The following is a 19557-nucleotide window of genomic DNA, read 5'->3' on the forward strand; positions in this document are numbered from 1 at the left end:
AGAGAGAGAGAGAGAGAGAGAGAGTGGGAAGTGTTCAATGTTTTCCGGGAGTGAAAGCAGAGTTAGAATTACTTACTCATTTTATTTGAAGATAGAGGAAGCATAGTGACGATACTAGTGAGTCAAAACAAGGTAGGGGTGTTTCACGGCTGCGCCACCTGCACCCACTTGGAATGCGAAGTTGATTTCCAACTGCCTGTGACCTCTTGGTTTACTTAATCCCCACGCTCCCTCGGCGCCTCTCCGAACCACCACCAGTCCTAACCTTTTTCTTTTCTTATTTGAACTCAATTAGTTTTAAGAAGATATCTACACTTGTTATTCCTTTTAAATAGTAGTATAAATTCTGAAGTGTATATATTTTTTTATTAAATTAAATATTTTTAAATAAATAAACATATTTATTATTAAATTAAAATTTTAATTACAATTAGATATAATACTAGTAGACTATTTTTTTTGTTTGTTAAATTGAGTTTGACTTGGAATTTTACATCGCTTTTGAGAAAAATGAGATTTCATAAGTTAATGTTTAAATCACCGCATGAATATATTTATGATATGTTACCTCCGTGACATTAATGATAACTAAGTACAGCAAAAAAAAATCTTGAACATTATTTCGCGCGTCTAATGCACGCTCCTACGTTGACGTTTGAGCATGCATTCAACGTTAAAATCCGAAAAGATCTTCAACAAGGCTCAGCATCCAACGACTCTGGTCAAACCCCAAACACATCTACTCTCCAAACCAACACGGTCAAACTCAAATCCACGTGTCGTTCCCTATCAGTTAATAGTTCTACGCATTGCAGACTTCACTGTATCGAATATGTTGGCAACACACGCGCCACCTTCCTTCATAAAGCCAGTCTTCTTCAGCTTTTCCCTTTCGTTATCTACTCTCTCTGCGTCTCTTTCACCAATCCCATCCACCAAGCTTCTAAGCTTCCGTCCTCGTCGGACCTTATTCCGTGCACTCACCACCATGGCCAGGGCCAAATCCGACTCCACTGGCTATTCATCGCCGGAACACGTCGCCGGGAACTGGTATTCTGTGCCGGACCTCCGACTCCGCGACCACCGATTTATCGTCCCTCTCGATTATAAAGATCGTGAAGCTTCTTCTAAAATCTCCATTTTCGCTCGCGAAGTCGTTGCTGGTAATGTTGCTTCTTCCTTAGGAGATTAAATCAATCAACTTTAATATAACCGTGCTTTTTTTTTTTTTGGAGAATAAACCACTGTTTGATTAATATCTCTTTCACTTTCGTTTGGGTTTCGAAAACGAATGTTGAGAGTGCGAAAGTCAAACTAGCTGATAGTAACTAGCTAACGCTGAATTGGATTTCAGTTGGGAAAGAAGAGCAGCCAATGCCATACCTTTTATACCTGCAAGGTGGGCCTGGTTTTGAGTGCCCTCGACCAACTGAAGGCAGTGGATGGATCCTTAAAGCATGCGAAGAATTTCGTGTTATATTGATGGATCAGGCATGGTTTCTTTGAAAATTCAGTGTTTGGTTTTTTGCTTCGTGTCCTTGATGTTTTTTTCTTTGTCATTTTATTGCAGAGAGGGACAGGTTTATCAACCCCTTTGACTCCATCATCTATGCAGCAAATGAAGTCTGCTCAAAGTCTGGCTGATTACTTGAAACATTTTCGTGCTGACAGTATTGTCAATGATGCTGAATTCATCCGTGTTCATCTTGTTCCTGACGCCAAGCCTTGGACAGTGTTGGGTCAGGTAATACAGTTAATGCTCTATTGTTGATTATTGTGCTTGTGCTGATCACCATGCCATTGTCTTAATCCTTGTTTTCTTGTTTGTGTAGAGTTATGGTGGTTTTTGTGGAGTTACTTATCTGAGTTTTGCACCACAAGGATTGAAACAAGTGCTTTTAACAGGAGGGATACCTCCAATGGGAGATGGATGTACTGCAGATGCTGTATATAGTGCTTGCCTTGGACAGGTTATTCTTCAGAATGAAAAATACTACAAGAGGTTTCCCCAGGATGTTGAAATTGTTCAAGATGTTGTTACCTATTTGGCAGAATCTGAAGGAGGCGGGGTGAGGGTCGTCTTCATTTGATCTTGTTGCTCTACCTAAAGCTAGACTATCTTAATCTTTTTTAAATTTCCTTGTTGTGCAGGTGCATCTTCCTTCTGGGGGAATCTTAACCCCAAGGGGGCTGCAATTTCTTGGTCTATCTGGTTTAGGATCCAGTGCTGGTTTTGAACGCTTGCACTATCTGTAAGACATCACAATTATCCACTTTCTAGTTCCATCCTTTGCAACTTATGATTTGATGTTATTCAGCTGTATCCTTATTTTAGTTTTGATCTTTCAAAAACAACTATAGGTTTGAGAGGGTATGGGATCCTATGTTAGTTCCAGGAGCACCAAAACGGATTAGTTCATACTTTTTGAATGCTGTAAGGAAAAATTGCTGTTTTCTCATTGATCATGAATTGAGGTTTTATCCAATGGATCAATCTTAAGTCATCTTCTGAATGCAGTACGAGAGCTGGTTGGCTTTTGATACAAACCCACTTTATGCTATTCTCCATGAGTCAATATACTGCCAGGTAATTCTCTGTTTTCTAGACTGTTGCTTTTCCAGTATATTGTTGATGGATAGTTTGTAAAGTTGAACAGTACCTCTAAAAGAAGGAAAATAATTTAATAGTATATGTAATTTCTGGTTAAACAATCTTCACCTAGCTAATTCCAAGCAAGCCATTAGGCTCTGATTAAATGGAAAATGCACATGTATTCAGACAAGTTAATACTTGTATAAATTATCATATTTTGAACTTGGTCATTTCTTAATTATATTGTGTTATAAAGGGTGCTTCATCACGGTGGTCTGCTCACAGAGTAAGGGCTGATCATGACAGCAAATTTGATGCAATCAGGGCTGCAAGAGAAGGTCGTCCTGTACTTTTAACAGGGGAGGTAACAATGTTGTGCTTTATGGATGATGACAACCACAAATTTACATCCAAATATTTGAGTCTGTGTGAGAAATATTGGCCAAGTAAAAAGTGTTAGGTTTGTAGTAAAGATCAATAGCTGAAAACAGGTAAAGTGAGCTCAAACTCTGTACTTCTATGAAACCTGCTTACTTCTGCGATTTGGCCTCCTGTAAGTTAAAAATCCAGCAACTTCTCAGAGAAAGTGGATCGAACAATGGGAGATATTAATATAGCTTTTTATCATCTTCATCCTATTTCATGACAGAGTGAGACTTCATTGCATACTTCAACTCCCTCATTTTCCTGACATCCCTATCTTGTGAGGCAATGATCACTGCTTGTACCATTGGCATGTTCATTTAAATAGTTGACCAATTTAAACCTGGCTGGCACATTGGCAGCAATCTTAGTTTTAGAGACTAGCCCTGACATATTGGATGCCCAGAGTTAGTAAGCCAACTAGCTATTAAGTTAAATTTGGTGCAAGTCTTTCCTTTTTGTATATAATGCCAAAAATACAAATTTTTTCTACGTTAATGGATAAGTTAAAATTGCACAACAGACATGGCATCCCCTTACATTTGAAGAACTTGAAAGTGCATTTTCTTGTCTGTAATGTGGACTTTAGGACTTGGTGCTTTTCAGGAGAGAGAGAGAGAGAGAGGGAGTTTCTTAGGCAATTTACTATAGTTTGTGGCCTACAAATCAATTTGTTGTGTCAAGTTCATTGTCTCAGGTCTCTAACATGGTTTTTATCATGAAGTCATGATGTTAAACTGCTAGTTGATGCATATGATTTTAAATTTCTTGCAGATGATATTCCCCTGGATGTTTGATGAAGTTAATGCTTTGAGGCCTTTCAAAGATGCCGCTCATTTATTGGCTGAGAAGGAAGATTGGCCTCCACTGTATGATATCGCTGCATTGAAAAATAACAAGGTGTGAAGATAATAACATCCACAGTTTCCTTTCTGAAAACTTCCTTTGAAATCAAGGTCTAGTGCTTTACTAATTTTCTCAAATGCTAGCAGGTACCTGTAGCAGCTGCTGTATATTATGAGGATATGTACGTTAACATCAAGCTGGTCATGGAAACAGCTTCTCAGATAGCAGGAATTAGGTTGTGGATAACTAATGAATACATGCATTCTGGGCTCCGTGATGGAGGTGGACAAGTTTTTGATCACTTGATGGGGATGCTAAATGGGAAGAAGCCTTTGTTCTGATTTCTCTGTAGAGATAATTTTTCTGCCAAATCAAAAAACAGCTATAGGGAACTCCTCCGACACCCGAAGAATTCACCTGAAGAATTCCAAAAAATGAGGCCTGTGTATATTATGAGCAACCAACTTGTTTCAGCATGGGGCTTGTAACTGCATCTTTATATTGACTGTTTAGTTCCTGTGCCATATTAGCAATAATCCTATTTTTGGATGTAATTTATGAGCTCTGTCTCAAGTTTAAATTTAGTTGCAAAACAAAGTGAATGTCTTCAATTTCTTTGAGACTACTGAATTGGAGTTGTGTAAGGGTATTACTTTGCTGAGCAAATATCTCAAGGCTGACAGCCAAAGTGAAGTTAACCGTTGAACTGGAAGCTATTTATCAGTTTTCAGCTGAGGCTTTCCTACGTGAGGTACAAAATTGTATATCCCCAAAATGGGACTTGCCTGCAAAAGAAAAAAATTTTAAGGGCCAAAAAAGGAAAATATGAGAAAACTGAGAGACCCGGTTAATACGGCCAAAACGACAATAAGGATTAAAAGAAAGAAAGGCAAAAAAAAAAAAAAGAAAAACCCTCGAGCTTCAACTCTCTTACCGCTATTGCCGGTAACAGGTGCGCCACTCATGTCTTCTTCCTCATCATGGCTCTGCAATTTCATTTTAGGGTTTAGGGAGGGTTTTTCCTCATCTCCAGTATTTTAACTCCCTCTTCTACTACGTACGTGTATATATCTACGCCTACGGTCTATTCTTCTTTTTTTCCTATATCTCTCTGAATTGCATTTTCCTTTTTACTTTCTAGATCGAGAATGCGGAGATCGTTAACGGCGCTGGTTCAACCACTCGCGGGAGCGCGTGGGTTCTCCACGAGCTCCGAGAAAGTCGTGGCTTCCGTACTGTTCGAGAGGTTACCAGTCGTTATCCCCAAAATTGATCCTGTGGTTTATGCATTTCAGGAGTTCTCGTAAGTGTTTTTAGTCCTCTGCTCTGCTCTTGGTTTGGCTGCCGAGAAAATGTGGGAAAGTTCATTCTAGCAGCATATCTAGATTTCCATTTTCTAGAAATCGTATTGATTAGCTCATCGATGTAAGGGAGGCACTAATTTTAAACAAAGATGGTTAGAGTAAAATGAAAAAGTCGAAGTATTTACTCAAGACAGAATAATCTTAGCTTATTACTTGAAATTGTTATTCTTTATGTTCCATTTTCCAGCTACTAAATGGGGTTTTAATGAAAAAGGTAAAAGGCTTGGAATTTAGTATGTAATTGGTTTTGTTTTATGCAGCTTCCGATGGAAACAGCAGTATAGACGCAAATATCCTGATGAATTTTTGGACCTGTCTAAATCTAGGTAAGTTTTATTTGAGCTCATATTGGTATGGAATTTACATCAGCTGTATTACATATTATAGCAGGGGTGCTTCATTGTAGGTTTATGCCCTTTTTATCCATATTTAAGCAGTTACTCAATAAAAGTTCTTGATTTGGTGCACGTGCATAAACTTTTTCGTACATCCAAATCAGAAATAACTAGATAAAAAAACATGAAAGCAATTGATTTATCAAAATGAGCTGCATGTCACATGTGATTTAGAGTTCTGAGTTCTCTGAAGAAGTGTCGGGAAAGATGATGTGGAGTATTTTAGACCTAGTTTTTCCAATCTGAGTATAAGAATTGGCTCAAGTTTGATACAAGATGTCTATTTTTGTGCACAGAACTGCAAAATTTGCACATCCATGATTATTCATTTGGTTGTATGTGCCATGCTCTTTCTTCCTCTCTTTGCACCCGTAAGCTATGCATGCATACAACTGCAAAATTTGCACATGCAGAACAAGTGCAAAGTGCAACATAGATGATTTTGGTTCTTAGCTAATGAAGTTAAAAATTTGTATAACCAGAGGAAAAGGTGACTACCAAATTGACTACGTTCCAGCTCCAAGGATCACTGAAGCTGACAAAACAAATGACAGAAAGTAAGTGGTCGATTTTATTTTGTTGGTTGGAGCATCGCTCCCTACCGATCATTCTTTGTTTGATATATGTTTTATAAACAATTATTACCCTCTAGAAAGAAATGGTCTGGAATTAGATCTTAAACTTTTTTTCTCTTCTGTGTAATGATCTGGCTCCCTATTTGTATGTAATAGTTATTAAGAGGAACAATAAAAATCATTCTTGAGAAAGAGTTTACCTATTTAACTATTAAAACTGCCTCCTGTTGGGGGTTGTGGAATAGAGAATGAAATTGGTACATTTGAACCATTATTAATACAATATTCTGATCATGAAAATTTTGAACTTTGTATTTGTCAAGGTCATTGCAGCGAGCACTTGATAGAAGACTGTATCTTGTTCTATATGGGAACTTTCATGGAGCTCCTAGTGGGAAGCCTGTCTGGCATTTTCCAGAAAAAGTTTATGATTCAGAGGAGACATTGCGCAAGGTAATTGTTGTTTTTTCTACTTATTCCCCTCTTCTTATTGCTTTGTTATTCCCATTCAATACCAAATATTTGCAGTGTGCGGAGTCTGCCTTAAAATCTGTGATCGGAGACCTTTCTAATACTTACTTCGTTGGAAATGCTCCAATGGGGCACATGGCTATACAGCAGACAGAGAACGTACCTGAACCTTATAAGGTATTTTGACTGAAACAGTTAACATATTCATGTAATGCTTGCTAGCCCTTCCAATCAATGCCTATCTCATATTGATGACAGACATGCATTTCAATGGGAGTTCCTTCTAGCATATGTTATTTCCTAATTTATGTTTTTCCTTCTGTCAGAGATTCTTCTTCAAGTCTCAAGTGATTGACACCAACAAGTTTAATATTGGGAAGTGCGAGGATTTTGTCTGGGTGACCAAGGATGAGCTGTTGGAGTTTTTTCCTGAACAAGCCGAATTTTTTAAGAAGATGATCATCAGCTGATGGCAAATTGCTCCATACAATCTTTCTTATAACTTATTTTGTGGCTTGATTGTAATTTTACCTGTAGAGAATGAATCTTTGGCAGTCTACATCAGAAAGTCCTACCTGACATAAGACAGTAGAACGTCTGGACATGAAATCAGTTGGGGAAAATAACGAAGCTCATTGGTTCAGGATGGTTTCAAATAGTGCAATACTTGAATTTCTTTTGTTGGGGACTGTAGATGCATGAAATTTGTTGTTCTCTAATCACTTCGCTTTTATTATTTTCCCCCATTTTTCTGCTGCAATCATGGTTGCATCATCTGTATGTCCTTGTTGTCTACCCGTTGGGTTTTTCATAGATTTCTCGTGATAACCTACCCAAGTAACATTGGGTTTATATGTTGCGATGATTGGCTGAACAATTGTTTCTCTACCTTCCAGGATAGTGGGTAAATGTGGTTATGCGGATGACTGGATCCCATATCGGTCCTTTAACTAGAGCATTGAGAAAATGGTACTTTGGCAAGCAATGTAGGAAGTCTGGCGGGTGACCTAATCAGGACTCTCCCTCATAGTCACGGGCACGTGGACTGACTTCAATTTAATCAGGAACTTGGGCCTAATCAAACTCGTTGAGTTATGCTCTCAAAAAGCCCACTTAATGGCCTAGGCTGAACTTGGACACAATCATTGCCCATGGATAAGAAATGGAATCTCAAGGGATTGAGCAAAAGCCATGGTTTCTTCCAAAGTGGGCGGCAGGCTAGTGGCTTCACGCTTGTTTTGACATGTCCAAATTCTTTGTAGAAGAACTAATTCGCTTCTCTATTTACAAATGACCTTGTTATGGTACCTTTAAGATGAAGATGGTGCAATGAACAGTTTTGTTAGAGAAAAACGAAACTCCGGGGATGTAATCACCTTGTAGACTTTCAATTGTAAAGGAAAAAGGACTCTAGTTTTTCTTGCAGTATTGGTTGGTAAACAGTACAATTTAGAACAAACATACCTTTGTAGCAGTTTAAACATGTGTCCTAAAGAAATGATCTTTTAAGCTAGCATGGAAAGAGAAAAAAGAAATTAATGTAACTCATATGGCATATGCATACTTTGGTGATAACGATGCATGTTGGTCACGTCTCCTATTACTTGAAGGGCAGTTGAACAGAAGTAGGTGAGATGTTGTTGGCTTTCACCAAGGGTGCAAGAGAAGGGAATGGAGACCTAGTCTCCTCTCAAACTCCATCGAACTCCCTCTCTGGATCTCTTGTGGGGCAGTCCAACCTCTTCCACCTTCCACAACTTTCTTCTTCCTTTTAAGCTTTGTTTCTCAATCATTCTCAGTTCCTCTCTCCATATTCTCTCCGTGGAGCCCTCAGATTAATTAACCTTCAGACCATGGATGGCCAAGAAAGTAACCAAGCTCCAGTCCCACCGCCTGCGCCGCCCTTATTTTCAGGACCCTTTAACTCTCCTTTCCTCTTTGCTGCACCCTCTCTTCCATCCTCCTCCTCCTCCTCCTCGCTGCACCCTCCTTTAGAAACTCAAATTCTCCCCGATATTGATTGGGTTAGCCTCCTTTCTGGTCAAGGTGTGCTCGGTGAGAACAAGCCAATCATTGAAAGTGCTGCTTCTTTGATGGCTGAAAATGGAGCTGATCAAGATGAGAAAGGCAACAAGGATAAGAGGAAAGGTAGTAGGATCAAAAAGACAAGCCGGCCTAGGTTTGCGTTCCAAACGAGGAGTGCTGATGATATTTTGGACGATGGCTACAGGTGGAGAAAGTATGGGCAGAAAGCTGTGAAGAACAGCAATTATCCAAGGTTTGCTAATCATCAATAGAAAATCAATGTTGTTTCTCTTATATACGTTGCATGGCATGTTTATTTATAGCTCGATATTCTTAACTTTTGATGCTTAATTTTTAATGTAAATTTGCATAGAATATTCAATCATTATTAATTCAATTCCCTCAACCCATGTAACTACAATATCAACTTATGTTTTGTTTGTATGAACCCAATATAAAGTTCACCATTTCTTTTAGTTAACTATGCAATAAGAAAATTGTAATTATTAGTATTTCGTGGATAACATAGATACTTCTTGGTCCTTACCACTTATTAATTGTCGTTAAACCTAATTATCCTCGTATTAATATGATAACCTAGCTTAGTTATAAGTTATTGCACTATAAGGCAGCATAAGTAATTAATTCCTTTGAATACCTTCTTAACACTCAATTTTATGTGAAGCAAAAAATGGGTTGAAAAACCTAACCAGGGATAACCTTTGTCATTTTTTTGGAAAAGTGCTGATACAAGTCTTTAGCCACAATCGGTAGGCAAAAAGACTTGTTTCAGTATAATTAACTTCACTTTCTCTAAAATAATTAATACATTGTATCAACTCATCCATTGTTCACACTCCCTATCAATCATTTTTCTGATTTATTGAACCTTCTTTATATAGGAAGTCGTAATCATAAGACATAAAGCCTAGCCGAGGATAATTAAGGCTAGGATATACATATAAAGAACAAGACAAGAACAAGATATATATTTATGTTTTTCTTTTTGCTACTAGTCATAGTACTAGTATTAATTTGGGTTTTGAGAATGATACACCGAAAACGTTAATTTGGAATTAAGCTTCTGAATTAGCTTTCTTCAGATAAAAAGTTTCTGAATGGCCAATTCAGCCCCAAACCCATGCATGCAGTAACATACACATAGTACTATATTCATCCTTTTAATTATACAAGAAAATCATATGTTGTAATTACAAATCTGTGATAATTTCTTATATATATGCTCTTTTTCAGCATTAATTATGCTATATATGTTAGGAAATTTATTTAAAATGATTCTCTTTCTTTTTTTGTCAATTGATTAAGGAGCTATTACCGGTGCACGCATCACACATGCAATGTGAAGAAACAGGTCCAAAGGCTCTCCAAGGACACCAGCATCGTCGTGACAACATACGAAGGAATTCACAACCATCCTTGTGAAAAGCTAATGGAAACCCTAACTCCTCTTCTCAAGCAAATGCAATTCCTATCTAGGTTCTAACTTCATTAATCAGCTTATATAGATGCATTAACAGGTTCAGGAACAAATCAAGAAGCCTTTCTGTTCTTGGCATATATACATATTCTATACTTTCCTTTTCCTTTTCTTATTTTTACTTGCATGTAAAATGTCGGATGCGTTAATGGATAAAAATCGATGTTAATATCATAAATAAACTTTTGTTCTTGTTTTATGTTTCTTTTCACTCTAATTAGTGTTTCTTGATTAATCCCATTTTAATATTTAATGTTTATACCAAATTACCGATCTATGCTTTGTTGATTTCATTTAATTTCTGAACAATTTTAGGGTTGGTATGGTGGAAAACCAAAGGGTATACCTTCTAGAACTAGGGAAAAAAGCACACAGCCCCTGCGTAAGTCAGTGCGTTGCCTGATCATTTCCAAGATAATTTGAGCTTGGGATTCATACTAGCAACTTAAAATTTTTTCATTTAATAATATAAATTCCACACATAAATTATAAGGTGATATTTCAAACTCGAATGAAACATCATAAGAGTTAGTATCATGAAGCATATATAAACTGATATACAGGTAATTTGGAAATGGTTCTTGATATCATCAAGCAAGCATTCCTAGAGTTAGAATAATAAAGATCTTATTATAAAAGCGAAACAGGAGAGAGAAAGAAGAGAAGACGTTGATGCTTACAATTTTAGAAAAAATTAGCAACTAAAAAAAACCTGTTAATTTTCTATATATGTGACTGATAAGTGACAGTATTCAAGACTTAACGGTGCATTTTGCAAAGTTCATACGTGTGTGGTGATATTAGGTTCCATAGATTCACCCCCAAGCAAGATAAGATGAGTTTGCATGCACTTGTGCACGTGATATATGGTTGCAAATTAAAGTTTACCCAAAAATTTTAATTTATTTGCTCTTAATGCTACCATTAGATAATTAAACTTTATAAAAGACCCTTTTCCTAACTCTAAGTGAAGCATGAATTGCATTAAAATATTTGACATGAAAAATTGAATATTTATGGGAAATATGGCCCCTTCATGTATTCTTTGTGTGATTCACGTCGACGAAAATAGTCATATACATAGCTGGTCAAAAGAGGAATCCTTCATAAAAGCAGCATGAAAAATTGGAAAACGGTTGGAAGACGCCACATCTCAATTCCCACATGTATAGCACCAAAGTAAACAGGGTGGGGGAGCATGAGAAAAGAAGCTTAATTTGAGACAATGGCAGCACGATAAAAAAGAATTGCATCATTCTCTTTGCCGATTGTCCCACAGTTTGCCGAGTTTCCTTTTCAATTGTAAGTGATTTGGGAATCCAGCAACTATCCATGGAGGTTAGCTTCTACTTCAATTCTTCTTTTTGGTTGTTTATATCTTCCTTTTGCTTACTATTATAACTCAACCTCAGCCTGAAAACATCATGATTCTATCATTCCAAAAGGAAATTGGGAATCTCATTTTCATAAATCTATGGAAAATTCGAGCATCTAAGCTGAAGAAACGACACCATTTTATAAGATGTTAGTAGGTCCACATCAATTGCATTTGTGACTTTTTTTTTTCTTTCTACTTCGAAATTACATCAAATTGTGTTACGAAAACTTTTCTTTTTAGTACTATTAGTAATTGGGATTAGGAAAGCTTGAAACGTGGAAAGGGCTCTTGAATTTGAAATTCTTAATGGTTACTCAATTTTCTATATATGTAAAGTGAATTGGTAATGATAAAGGACGGACTCGATGAACCAAAAGCACAGATCTCCTTCCACGGAAAACCCACGACCTCTACACGTGTATTCTTGCGTGTTTCCATCAAAATGGACCCACTAAGCAAATCTCAGTTACACGTGGCACGAACCCAGATGCCCTTTTTCCTCTATAAAGCCAAAACCTTGGAAGCTCACGTCCACACCTCGCTAGGACATCGGACCATCAAAAGCCCCGGAAATCTTAAAATCTTGAGTTTTTTCACGGAATGTCGCAGTTGTTGGACAAGGCGAAGAACTTTGTGGCGGAGAAGGTGGCCAACATAAAGAAGCCAGAGGCTAGCGTTACGGACGTTGATCTGAAACATGTGACCCGTGAGTGTGTCGAATATAACGCTAAAGTCTCTGTCAGCAACCCCTATAGCCAACCTCTCCCCATTTGTCAGATCTCTTACACTCTCAAAAGTGCTGGCAGGTTTGATCCCCCTTGCTTCCTCTCATTATCATCAATCTTCTGTTTTTTCTTTATCTCTATTCCTCTTAGTTCTGCAAAGATTTGACAAATTTTGGTGGAATTTAGATGGATCTGTTCATACTGATTTTGGGTTCACACATAATTTTTTTTCAAAGAAAATTGGGAAAGGAAAAGGATAAAAAATTATTTATTAATATTGAAGAATGACAGAAGGCATATAAGCCCTTTCTTTTCAGCAAGAATAAGATTCCTTTTTCATTTTTTTTCTTTGTTTGGAATATTAATGACCTTTAGAAACTAAAAGGCAACAATCGTTGCAATTATTAGTAGAAATTGTGCACTCAAAGATTCTCCCTTGTGTGAATATGCTCAGATTACAAATAATGTTCGAATAATGAATGGCATTTGTTTCTGTAGTTATTGATTATTTGTATGTGCATCTTGGGACAGGGCGATTGCATCAGGGACAATACCAGACCCGGGTTCACTGAAGGCCAACGACACGACGATGCTGGACCTGCCGGTGAAGGTGCCATATAACATATTGATAAGCCTGGCAAGGGACATCGGTGCAGACTGGGACATTGATTATGAATTGGAGGTGGGACTCACCATTGATCTTCCTCTCATTGGAGACATCACCATCCCTCTCTCTCAGAAAGGAGAGATCAAGCTTCCTACTCTCAAAGACATATTTTAAATCATGTTTTCGAGCGTTTTGCTCACCTTCCTTTTCTTGAATCTCTGGTTATGATGGAACTTCAAATGAAGTATATGTCACAAATTATTATGCTCTTGAATATCTTTTGTCTTACTACTGATCAAAATAGTAGTCAATCTCCAAATTTGCTAATCTTCTTATTTTTCATGAATCAGGATAGTTTATGGATTAAGATTCAATTTAGCTTTGACCACAAAAAGAAAGAGAAACCCAACTTTCCACTGCATTTAATTAGATCCAAATATATCTAAATGCATAGGTGTTAGCCACTTCTTAGAGTGTGCATGGCCTATGTATGGGCTTCCTGTCTCAGATGGGACCATGTGATCACTTCCCTCAACCGAAGAACGACTGTGTTGTAGCATCAATATCATCAATGGACTGGCCAAAGCTGTGCCAGCCTTGTCCAAGGCGGTCCTCCATAACTTACATTAACAATCTGTTGCAGAAGTTATGCTGGTGAGCAAACTAATAGAATAAATGACAACATTAATTCTGAAGCAACCCAAAAAGTAAAAGGCTCTGAATTTTTTTGGGAAGGAGATGTAAAAACTACCCGTTGGGCTAGCTGTCCATGTCAGATAAATAAAGAAGTTATGTATTCTGTAATATGATGAGCAGCAAACCGATCCTATAAATGACAGTTACCACTTCTTCATGCACTCAGGTGCTTCACTTGCCAGCCATGGCTAGAGATAGAAACTGCCATCCTAGGTGGGTGACTACTATACACTGCCTTGTGCAAATGGATATATTTTTAATTTTTTTCCAGCAAGAACTCTTTTTTGAAAGAAAAGCTGAATTAGGCAGCTGGGAGCACTCTGTAATGCATCAAGTTTATCGTCAAAATGAATATAGACATTCACAGAACATCCGGCAACAGGGGATGTAGCTCAGATGGTAGAGCGCTCGCTTAGCATGCGAGAGGTACGGGGATCGATACCCCGCATCTCCAATTTTTTGTGTTTGCTATGAGTCAAGCTTGCTCTAAAATTTTTTTAACAATTTTTTAAAAGGCAATAGATCTCTGTATTGAATTCTGTCAGTTATATATTTAATTTATGTACGATAATTGTACTATAAAGCTTAGAGTGATAACAGATGTAGTACTATTTCTATAACTAGCTAGCATTATCCTCTTATGGTCCTAAAATGTTCTCAAATGGAAATGAAATTAACCAACCAGTCCCTTATGGCCAGTTTGTAAGCTATAAGCAGCAGCCCTTGATGGTTTGCGTTTGCTATTATAAGCTATTTTTCTCAAAGGAGAATGTGGTTCGGAGCAAAGTTTCATAATTTTAAGCTATAAAAGCAGTTTTTGGTAGGGCGAAGGGAGAACATTTTCACCTTATTCTCTCCCATCAGTCCCAACACTCAGCAGGGTCTAAAAGTGTAAGGATCTGCTACTTGAATTGGCAAATTCCAATTCAAAGATTATATTAGCATTGGGAGAGTTTCAAATTGTATTAAAACATGAAACTAAACAAAATTTTAAGTATATAGCAGAATGGACACGAATATATTCAAACAATTTGTCGAGTCTAGCTGTTAGTTCGGAAGGCGAAACAGTCAGAAGAATCGTGCCTTTCTTTACTGCTCAAATATCCTGTCCAAGTAGTGTACCCTTGTCATTACCTTACCAACGTTTTGCTGAGGATGGGTGACTCAGGCCTCTATTTTGTGTCTGGACATTACCATGTACAGGTCTTGTGTTTGGAGGTTTGTGGTCGTTATGCATTCGACTAGATGCATAAAGACATCAAACCCCCTTGTTTGTACTGGCCAGGTGGCCTTTAACGATAACTAGCTTATCAAAAAAAAAATTCTGTGGCAAAATTTTGGAAACGTTTCCTCGCTTCTCACTGGTTGCTTAATTTCTCAAAACTCCAACCATATCGTATTGGCATCTCTCTGGTGACCTACGCCATTCATGTTTCTCTGTATAGATGAAAATTTAATTTCTAAAACTATAAGCAGGGATACAGCCTGCTAAAATAGAGAAAAGTTTCCTTAGGATAGAACTACACTAGTTGTTTTATTTTTATTTTTTCCAAAGGAAACAGAAAGAAAGAAATAAGGAGAATGGCTGCTAAGGAGATAGGCCAATTTCTAGTTACATCCTTCAACTAACGAAATAGAGACATGAATTTAGAAGTAGCTATCCGTTGTCTGACGAGGTTTATCAACAACGTAAAATTGCATTTTGCGGGGGTACTATTGCTGCAATGCTGCTCTTGAACCAGAAAATTCCAGGTGGTGTTTGAAGTATGTGCTGCTCTTCTCCTACATCTTACTTAATGCTTGAATAAACTCATTCCTTTGGTGGCTATAAGGGTCGTGATGAGCTGCTCTTCTCTGAAAATTGGGTCTCGCTGTCGTTGTAAGTAGTTCCTTTGTTGACTAAATTAGCTTCCTTAAGCTCGCCGTGTTCAGGGATACTGTGTTGCTTGCCAGTTTCCTCTGTTGCAATTATGCCTTAGCTTAGCTTGTATACTTAACACTAGCTTTCTTTTGAAAGCTAGGCTTGAATCAAACTGTTACATATCAACCTTTTTTTGGTTCAGTAACTTGCATTGTGACACTTCACACTTGAGACAAATTTCTGACTACTAATCTAACAAAGAAACAAGGGAAAATCTGGTCCAATTTTTTAACCCAAAACCCGACCCGACCTCGCTGGAGTTTTGGACTTTGGACTTTGCACTTTGGGGGTAGTTGGGCTGGATTCATGCTTAATTTTGACAATTTGGAATGATCAAATCTAGAAGAATAAAGACTTGAACATTCAAAGAAAAAGATTATTCTTGGCAGTTTGCTAGCCGAAGTTGTGCACTTGGTGTCTATTTGACTGTTTGGTGAATAGTAAAAGGGGTTAGAAAGTTTTGCTTGTACCTTTATGTGTAAAATTTATTTCCTTTGATGATCAATTTAGATAAAATTTTCCATCTAGAAGCTTTGATTAGGAAAATTTGGTAATTGGCCAAGTCAAAAATTAGTATTCTCAAAGGCTGCTTTCCGAAAGTGTCTTAATATTGCATATGCTTTACCTAAAATCAATCATGACAATCATGAATTACCCCTCTTCAAATTACAACTATTGCCAGTCTTCCATTCTTGGAAATTCACTAATCTTAATTCTAGCAAATTGTCTATTTAACTTCTATTTGTGTTCAATGATTTGCATCACAAACAATATTATAATTTGAAACTTCTTACTCAGATATTTTATGAATTAATTACATGTGAACCTACTTTAGTTGACAAATTGATTTCGAGGTGTGGTATATTTATGATAATCGATAAAAGAATTGGAGGAAAAAAAGAATGTTGATTGATCCACTAACTAATTCATTTATTGGGGGAAAGAAAGTGTGGCTAGTGCATCACTTAAAATTTAAGTATGATGTGATGTTGATCTATTTGTCAATGCCATGGAATTATGTCAGTTGAATTCCAAAACTTTATTCGTTAGTCTTATCAGGGCAGGCAGTGGGAAGGCACTTAGCACTAACATTGAATCTTGCAATTGACCCCCAAAAATTGATGAATCAATTCATTTTTTAATCGTGACTAAATCTGAAAAGTGTGAATCCATTTAACATCAACAACGCAAGAACAAAAAAAAAGAGGGGCGCTCCAAGTCAACATTGAGCAGCTTGAAATCTTGGGGTGGTAACGCAAACAAAAATCTAATCAAATGATGTGAATTGAAACCAAGACAAAAGTCCACACATTAACTTCCACTCGAAGAACTTAAAGATTATAAAACCACAAATGGGATCCCTCCGAAGCCACCCTTTCCTCCACTGATCATCCTCCCTTTAGTTTTCTTTCCCAACCTTTAGCCATGGTGGATAGGGATCAGGTGAGGCCTCTAGCACCGGCTTCGGACCTCCCAAGCAGCGACGATGGAGAGGCTGCTTTGCAGTTGAAAAAAGTTAAACGGAAAAAATGCATCAAATGTTGCGGTTGCGTTGCAGCTCTAATGATCATCCAAGCTGTTGTGATCATAATCTTAGTTTTCACTGTGTTTCGAGTCAAGGACCCAGTCATCAAAATGAACGGTGTCGCAGTTACACACCTGGAGCTAATCAACGGTACAACTCCTAAGCCGGGCTCCAACATCTCCTTGATAGCCGATGTTTCGGTCAAAAATCCTAACGTAGCATCGTTCAAGTATAAGAACACCACCACAACTCTTTACTACTATGGCACAATCGTTGGGGAGGCTCGAGGCCCACCGGGTCGTGCCAAGGCCCGCCGGACCATGCGCATGAATATCTCAGTTGATATCATCACGGATCGGCTCTTGGCCAGCCCAAATTTGGTTGCCGATGTGAGCTCTGGGACTTTGACTATGAGCAGCTACTCAAGAATTGGAGGAAGGGTCAATATGTTAAATATTATAAAGAAGCATGTTACTGTAAAGATGAACTGTTCCATGACAGTTAACATCTCCAGCCAGGCAATTCAAGAACAGAAGTGCAAGCGAAAGGTTGACCTCTAGGCTTTAGGGTATGTTTCCTGTTGCCTTGACCGCCGTGTATGTGTATATACAAACCCATATATACAAACCAATGTGATAGAGTACTATATAGTTACATGAACATGTGGTATGATTATAGTTTATCTTGTAGAAGCTACATTTGTATTGGGGTTTTGGTTTAATTTAACAGGAAATCTTTTGGGGTTGGGTCTTAGACTTCCTTGTACAATCGACTTTTTTGCTTGTTTGATACAAGGTTTGATCAATTCAACAGCAAATGGACATCTTGAGATGAAAAGAGGCCTTTAATTATAATGGACGGGTTTAAATTTTTGTCTTGATTGGAATTGAGGAGGCCAGAGAGCAGCATCCGGACTGCAAGTGCAATGGATACCTTGTCCAGTTATGCTGACTAATATACCTTCTAAAAGAATTGCCCCGTCCCTTGAACACTGGTTCCCAGGGAAACACACAAAGGCCAGGCGGGACCGCCATTGTACTTCACCCAAATGCCTTTAATTGTATCCAACTTATTTTAAAAAAATGGGTCGGATCTGTATTCTCGACAACTCTGTTTCAGTCTTTTGGCATTGAATCCCTGAATAATTGAACCGCTATTGATAATTTGACCTAGCCATAGGCCAGAGCGCATTCAGATGACTTTCTTTCAAAACAACAGAAAAGGGGGAGGGGACATTGTTTTGTTTTGTTTAAAGGAGATGTGATGATGAGTAGATTGCTCAAGTAATCCTAGTCCAGTGTAGGCATCTTTAACAAAAAGAACTTGCTTAATACTAGTCTGTACAACTACTGTTATTTTCTGGCCTAACGTTGCCATCATGGGTTTAAGTTGTTTTCAATATGCATCGGATGGTGGGAAGCTGCCGAATTCTAGTAAAATAAAGATGAAAAACCCATAGAATTCCACTCCTTGGATTCATGTGAATTTTGACTGAATTAGAGTAATATTATGAGTATGAAAAGGTAGTCTTAAAGTATTCGGGACTGCAACAAAAGTGGGAGCAAGGAGCTTTGCTTTAGCCTTTAAAGAAGCATCAGACCATGGCTTAAAAAGAATATATATAAGCATCAGATTTCAATCTTGCTGTCGTCGGGCTCCATCAGTTTGTTGATATGTTATGCTTTTTTCATACAATCAAACCAATTTTGGGGGGACTAAAGTCGTCTAATATTTTTCTTTTCTTATCAATTAATGGTGATTTAGCTCTCTTCAATGGGTCAAGATCTAGTATCCCTTCACTACAAAGAAAGAAAAGAATTCACCAGCTTTGACTCCCCCAAAAAAGTACCAATAAACACTGACTGCAGAACCATAAATTCAATGTACATTAAACATTACACAACCTGTTTAAGTGGAGCCTCTGTATTTGAGGGCTCAGCTAATAAAACTTTTAAGGCAAATGGTTAGAGAACAGCTGGTGCTGCCGTTGCTGCAAGCGCGATTGGCAAGAAGTCCAGCCTATGCTGTCAGACCACAAAGCAAAAAATTATTCATTTATTTGTTGTTTTCAGTTTGTGGTCCATTAGAGTTTAGTGCTTTTTGTCTATTAATGCATAGATAGATGGTAGATAACTTGTGTAAAAGAAGCAATTTCTAATGTGTCCTGTCATCTACACTTGTCTTTGTTGATATGGATATGAAGAACCTCCCAGTTTTCACCCCTTCTTTTTTTGTTATGAATTATCTTTCCACTAAAAAAGATCATGATAGAGTGTGCCAAATTGCAGAAGAAAAAGTATCTGGTTCCCACCGAAAAGTAAAGAGCCATGTAGAAAAAGCAAGGAAAACAAGGAATGACAATATAGTATGAAGTTGACTAAAGCAGGGTAGAGCAAGCATTCAGAAGGAAAAACACTTATATCTCCATCATGGTTCACTTTTCTCTCTTCTTCCATCATGTCAGATATAATTTTCAAGCAGCAAACATATCAAATTTAGGTGAAAAATTTAGATC

General features: G+C 37.7%; 5 protein-coding genes and 1 non-coding gene across 7 annotated transcripts; all 6 read left to right on the forward strand.

The window, feature by feature from the left end:
• The first annotated feature begins 550 nt into the window (after positions 1-550).
• LOC110413276 (alpha/beta-Hydrolases superfamily protein) lies at positions 551-4550 on the forward strand. Its single transcript, XM_021424040.2, has 10 exons — positions 551-1163; positions 1355-1491; positions 1571-1744; positions 1833-2069; positions 2152-2252; positions 2362-2434; positions 2519-2587; positions 2850-2957; positions 3791-3916; positions 4009-4550. The coding sequence occupies exons 1-10, from the start codon at positions 662-664 to the stop codon at positions 4201-4203; spliced, it is 1722 nt and encodes a 573-aa protein (XP_021279715.1). The 5' UTR covers positions 551-661; the 3' UTR covers positions 4204-4550.
• A 123-nt stretch (positions 4551-4673) lies between these two features.
• DECOY (decoy) lies at positions 4674-7403 on the forward strand. Of its 2 annotated transcripts, none has more exons than XM_021424042.2 (7): positions 4674-4814; positions 5004-5165; positions 5487-5552; positions 6104-6178; positions 6520-6649; positions 6725-6844; positions 6994-7403. In XM_021424042.2, exons 2-7 carry the CDS (start codon positions 5011-5013, stop codon positions 7135-7137), a joined length of 690 nt encoding a protein of 229 aa, XP_021279717.1. In that variant the 5' UTR covers positions 4674-4814; positions 5004-5010; the 3' UTR covers positions 7138-7403. The 2 variants fall into 2 exon arrangements, with proteins under 2 accessions (XP_021279717.1, XP_021279716.1); XM_021424041.1 differs by having other exon boundaries at positions 4763-4919.
• Positions 7404-8304: 901 nt separating this feature from the next.
• On the forward strand, positions 8305-10353 carry WRKY43 (WRKY DNA-binding protein 43). The gene is made up of 2 exons (XM_021424043.1): positions 8305-8945; positions 10019-10353. The coding sequence occupies exons 1-2, from the start codon at positions 8521-8523 to the stop codon at positions 10194-10196; spliced, it is 603 nt and encodes a 200-aa protein (XP_021279718.1). The 5' UTR covers positions 8305-8520; the 3' UTR covers positions 10197-10353.
• Positions 10354-12094: 1741 nt separating this feature from the next.
• LOC110413279 (late embryogenesis abundant protein Lea14-A) lies at positions 12095-13201 on the forward strand. Its single transcript, XM_021424044.2, has 2 exons — positions 12095-12374; positions 12825-13201. The coding sequence occupies exons 1-2, from the start codon at positions 12169-12171 to the stop codon at positions 13072-13074; spliced, it is 456 nt and encodes a 151-aa protein (XP_021279719.1). The 5' UTR covers positions 12095-12168; the 3' UTR covers positions 13075-13201.
• A 776-nt stretch (positions 13202-13977) lies between these two features.
• Positions 13978-14050, forward strand: TRNAA-AGC (transfer RNA alanine (anticodon AGC)). The gene has a single exon. It is a non-coding gene; the product is annotated as a tRNA-Ala (tRNA).
• A 2803-nt stretch (positions 14051-16853) lies between these two features.
• LOC110414003 (Late embryogenesis abundant (LEA) hydroxyproline-rich glycoprotein family) lies at positions 16854-17865 on the forward strand. Its single transcript, XM_021425056.2, has one exon. The coding sequence runs from the start codon at positions 16943-16945 to the stop codon at positions 17600-17602; it is 660 nt and encodes a 219-aa protein (XP_021280731.1). The 5' UTR covers positions 16854-16942; the 3' UTR covers positions 17603-17865.
• The last annotated feature ends 1692 nt before the right edge of the window (positions 17866-19557 follow it).

The sequence above is a fragment of the Theobroma umbraticum genome, unplaced genomic scaffold (assembly GCF_002168275.2).
Source record: "Theobroma umbraticum cultivar Fairchild unplaced genomic scaffold, ASM216827v3 scaffold_4.1, whole genome shotgun sequence".
Classification (NCBI taxonomy): Eukaryota; Viridiplantae; Streptophyta; class Magnoliopsida; order Malvales; family Malvaceae; genus Theobroma; species Theobroma umbraticum.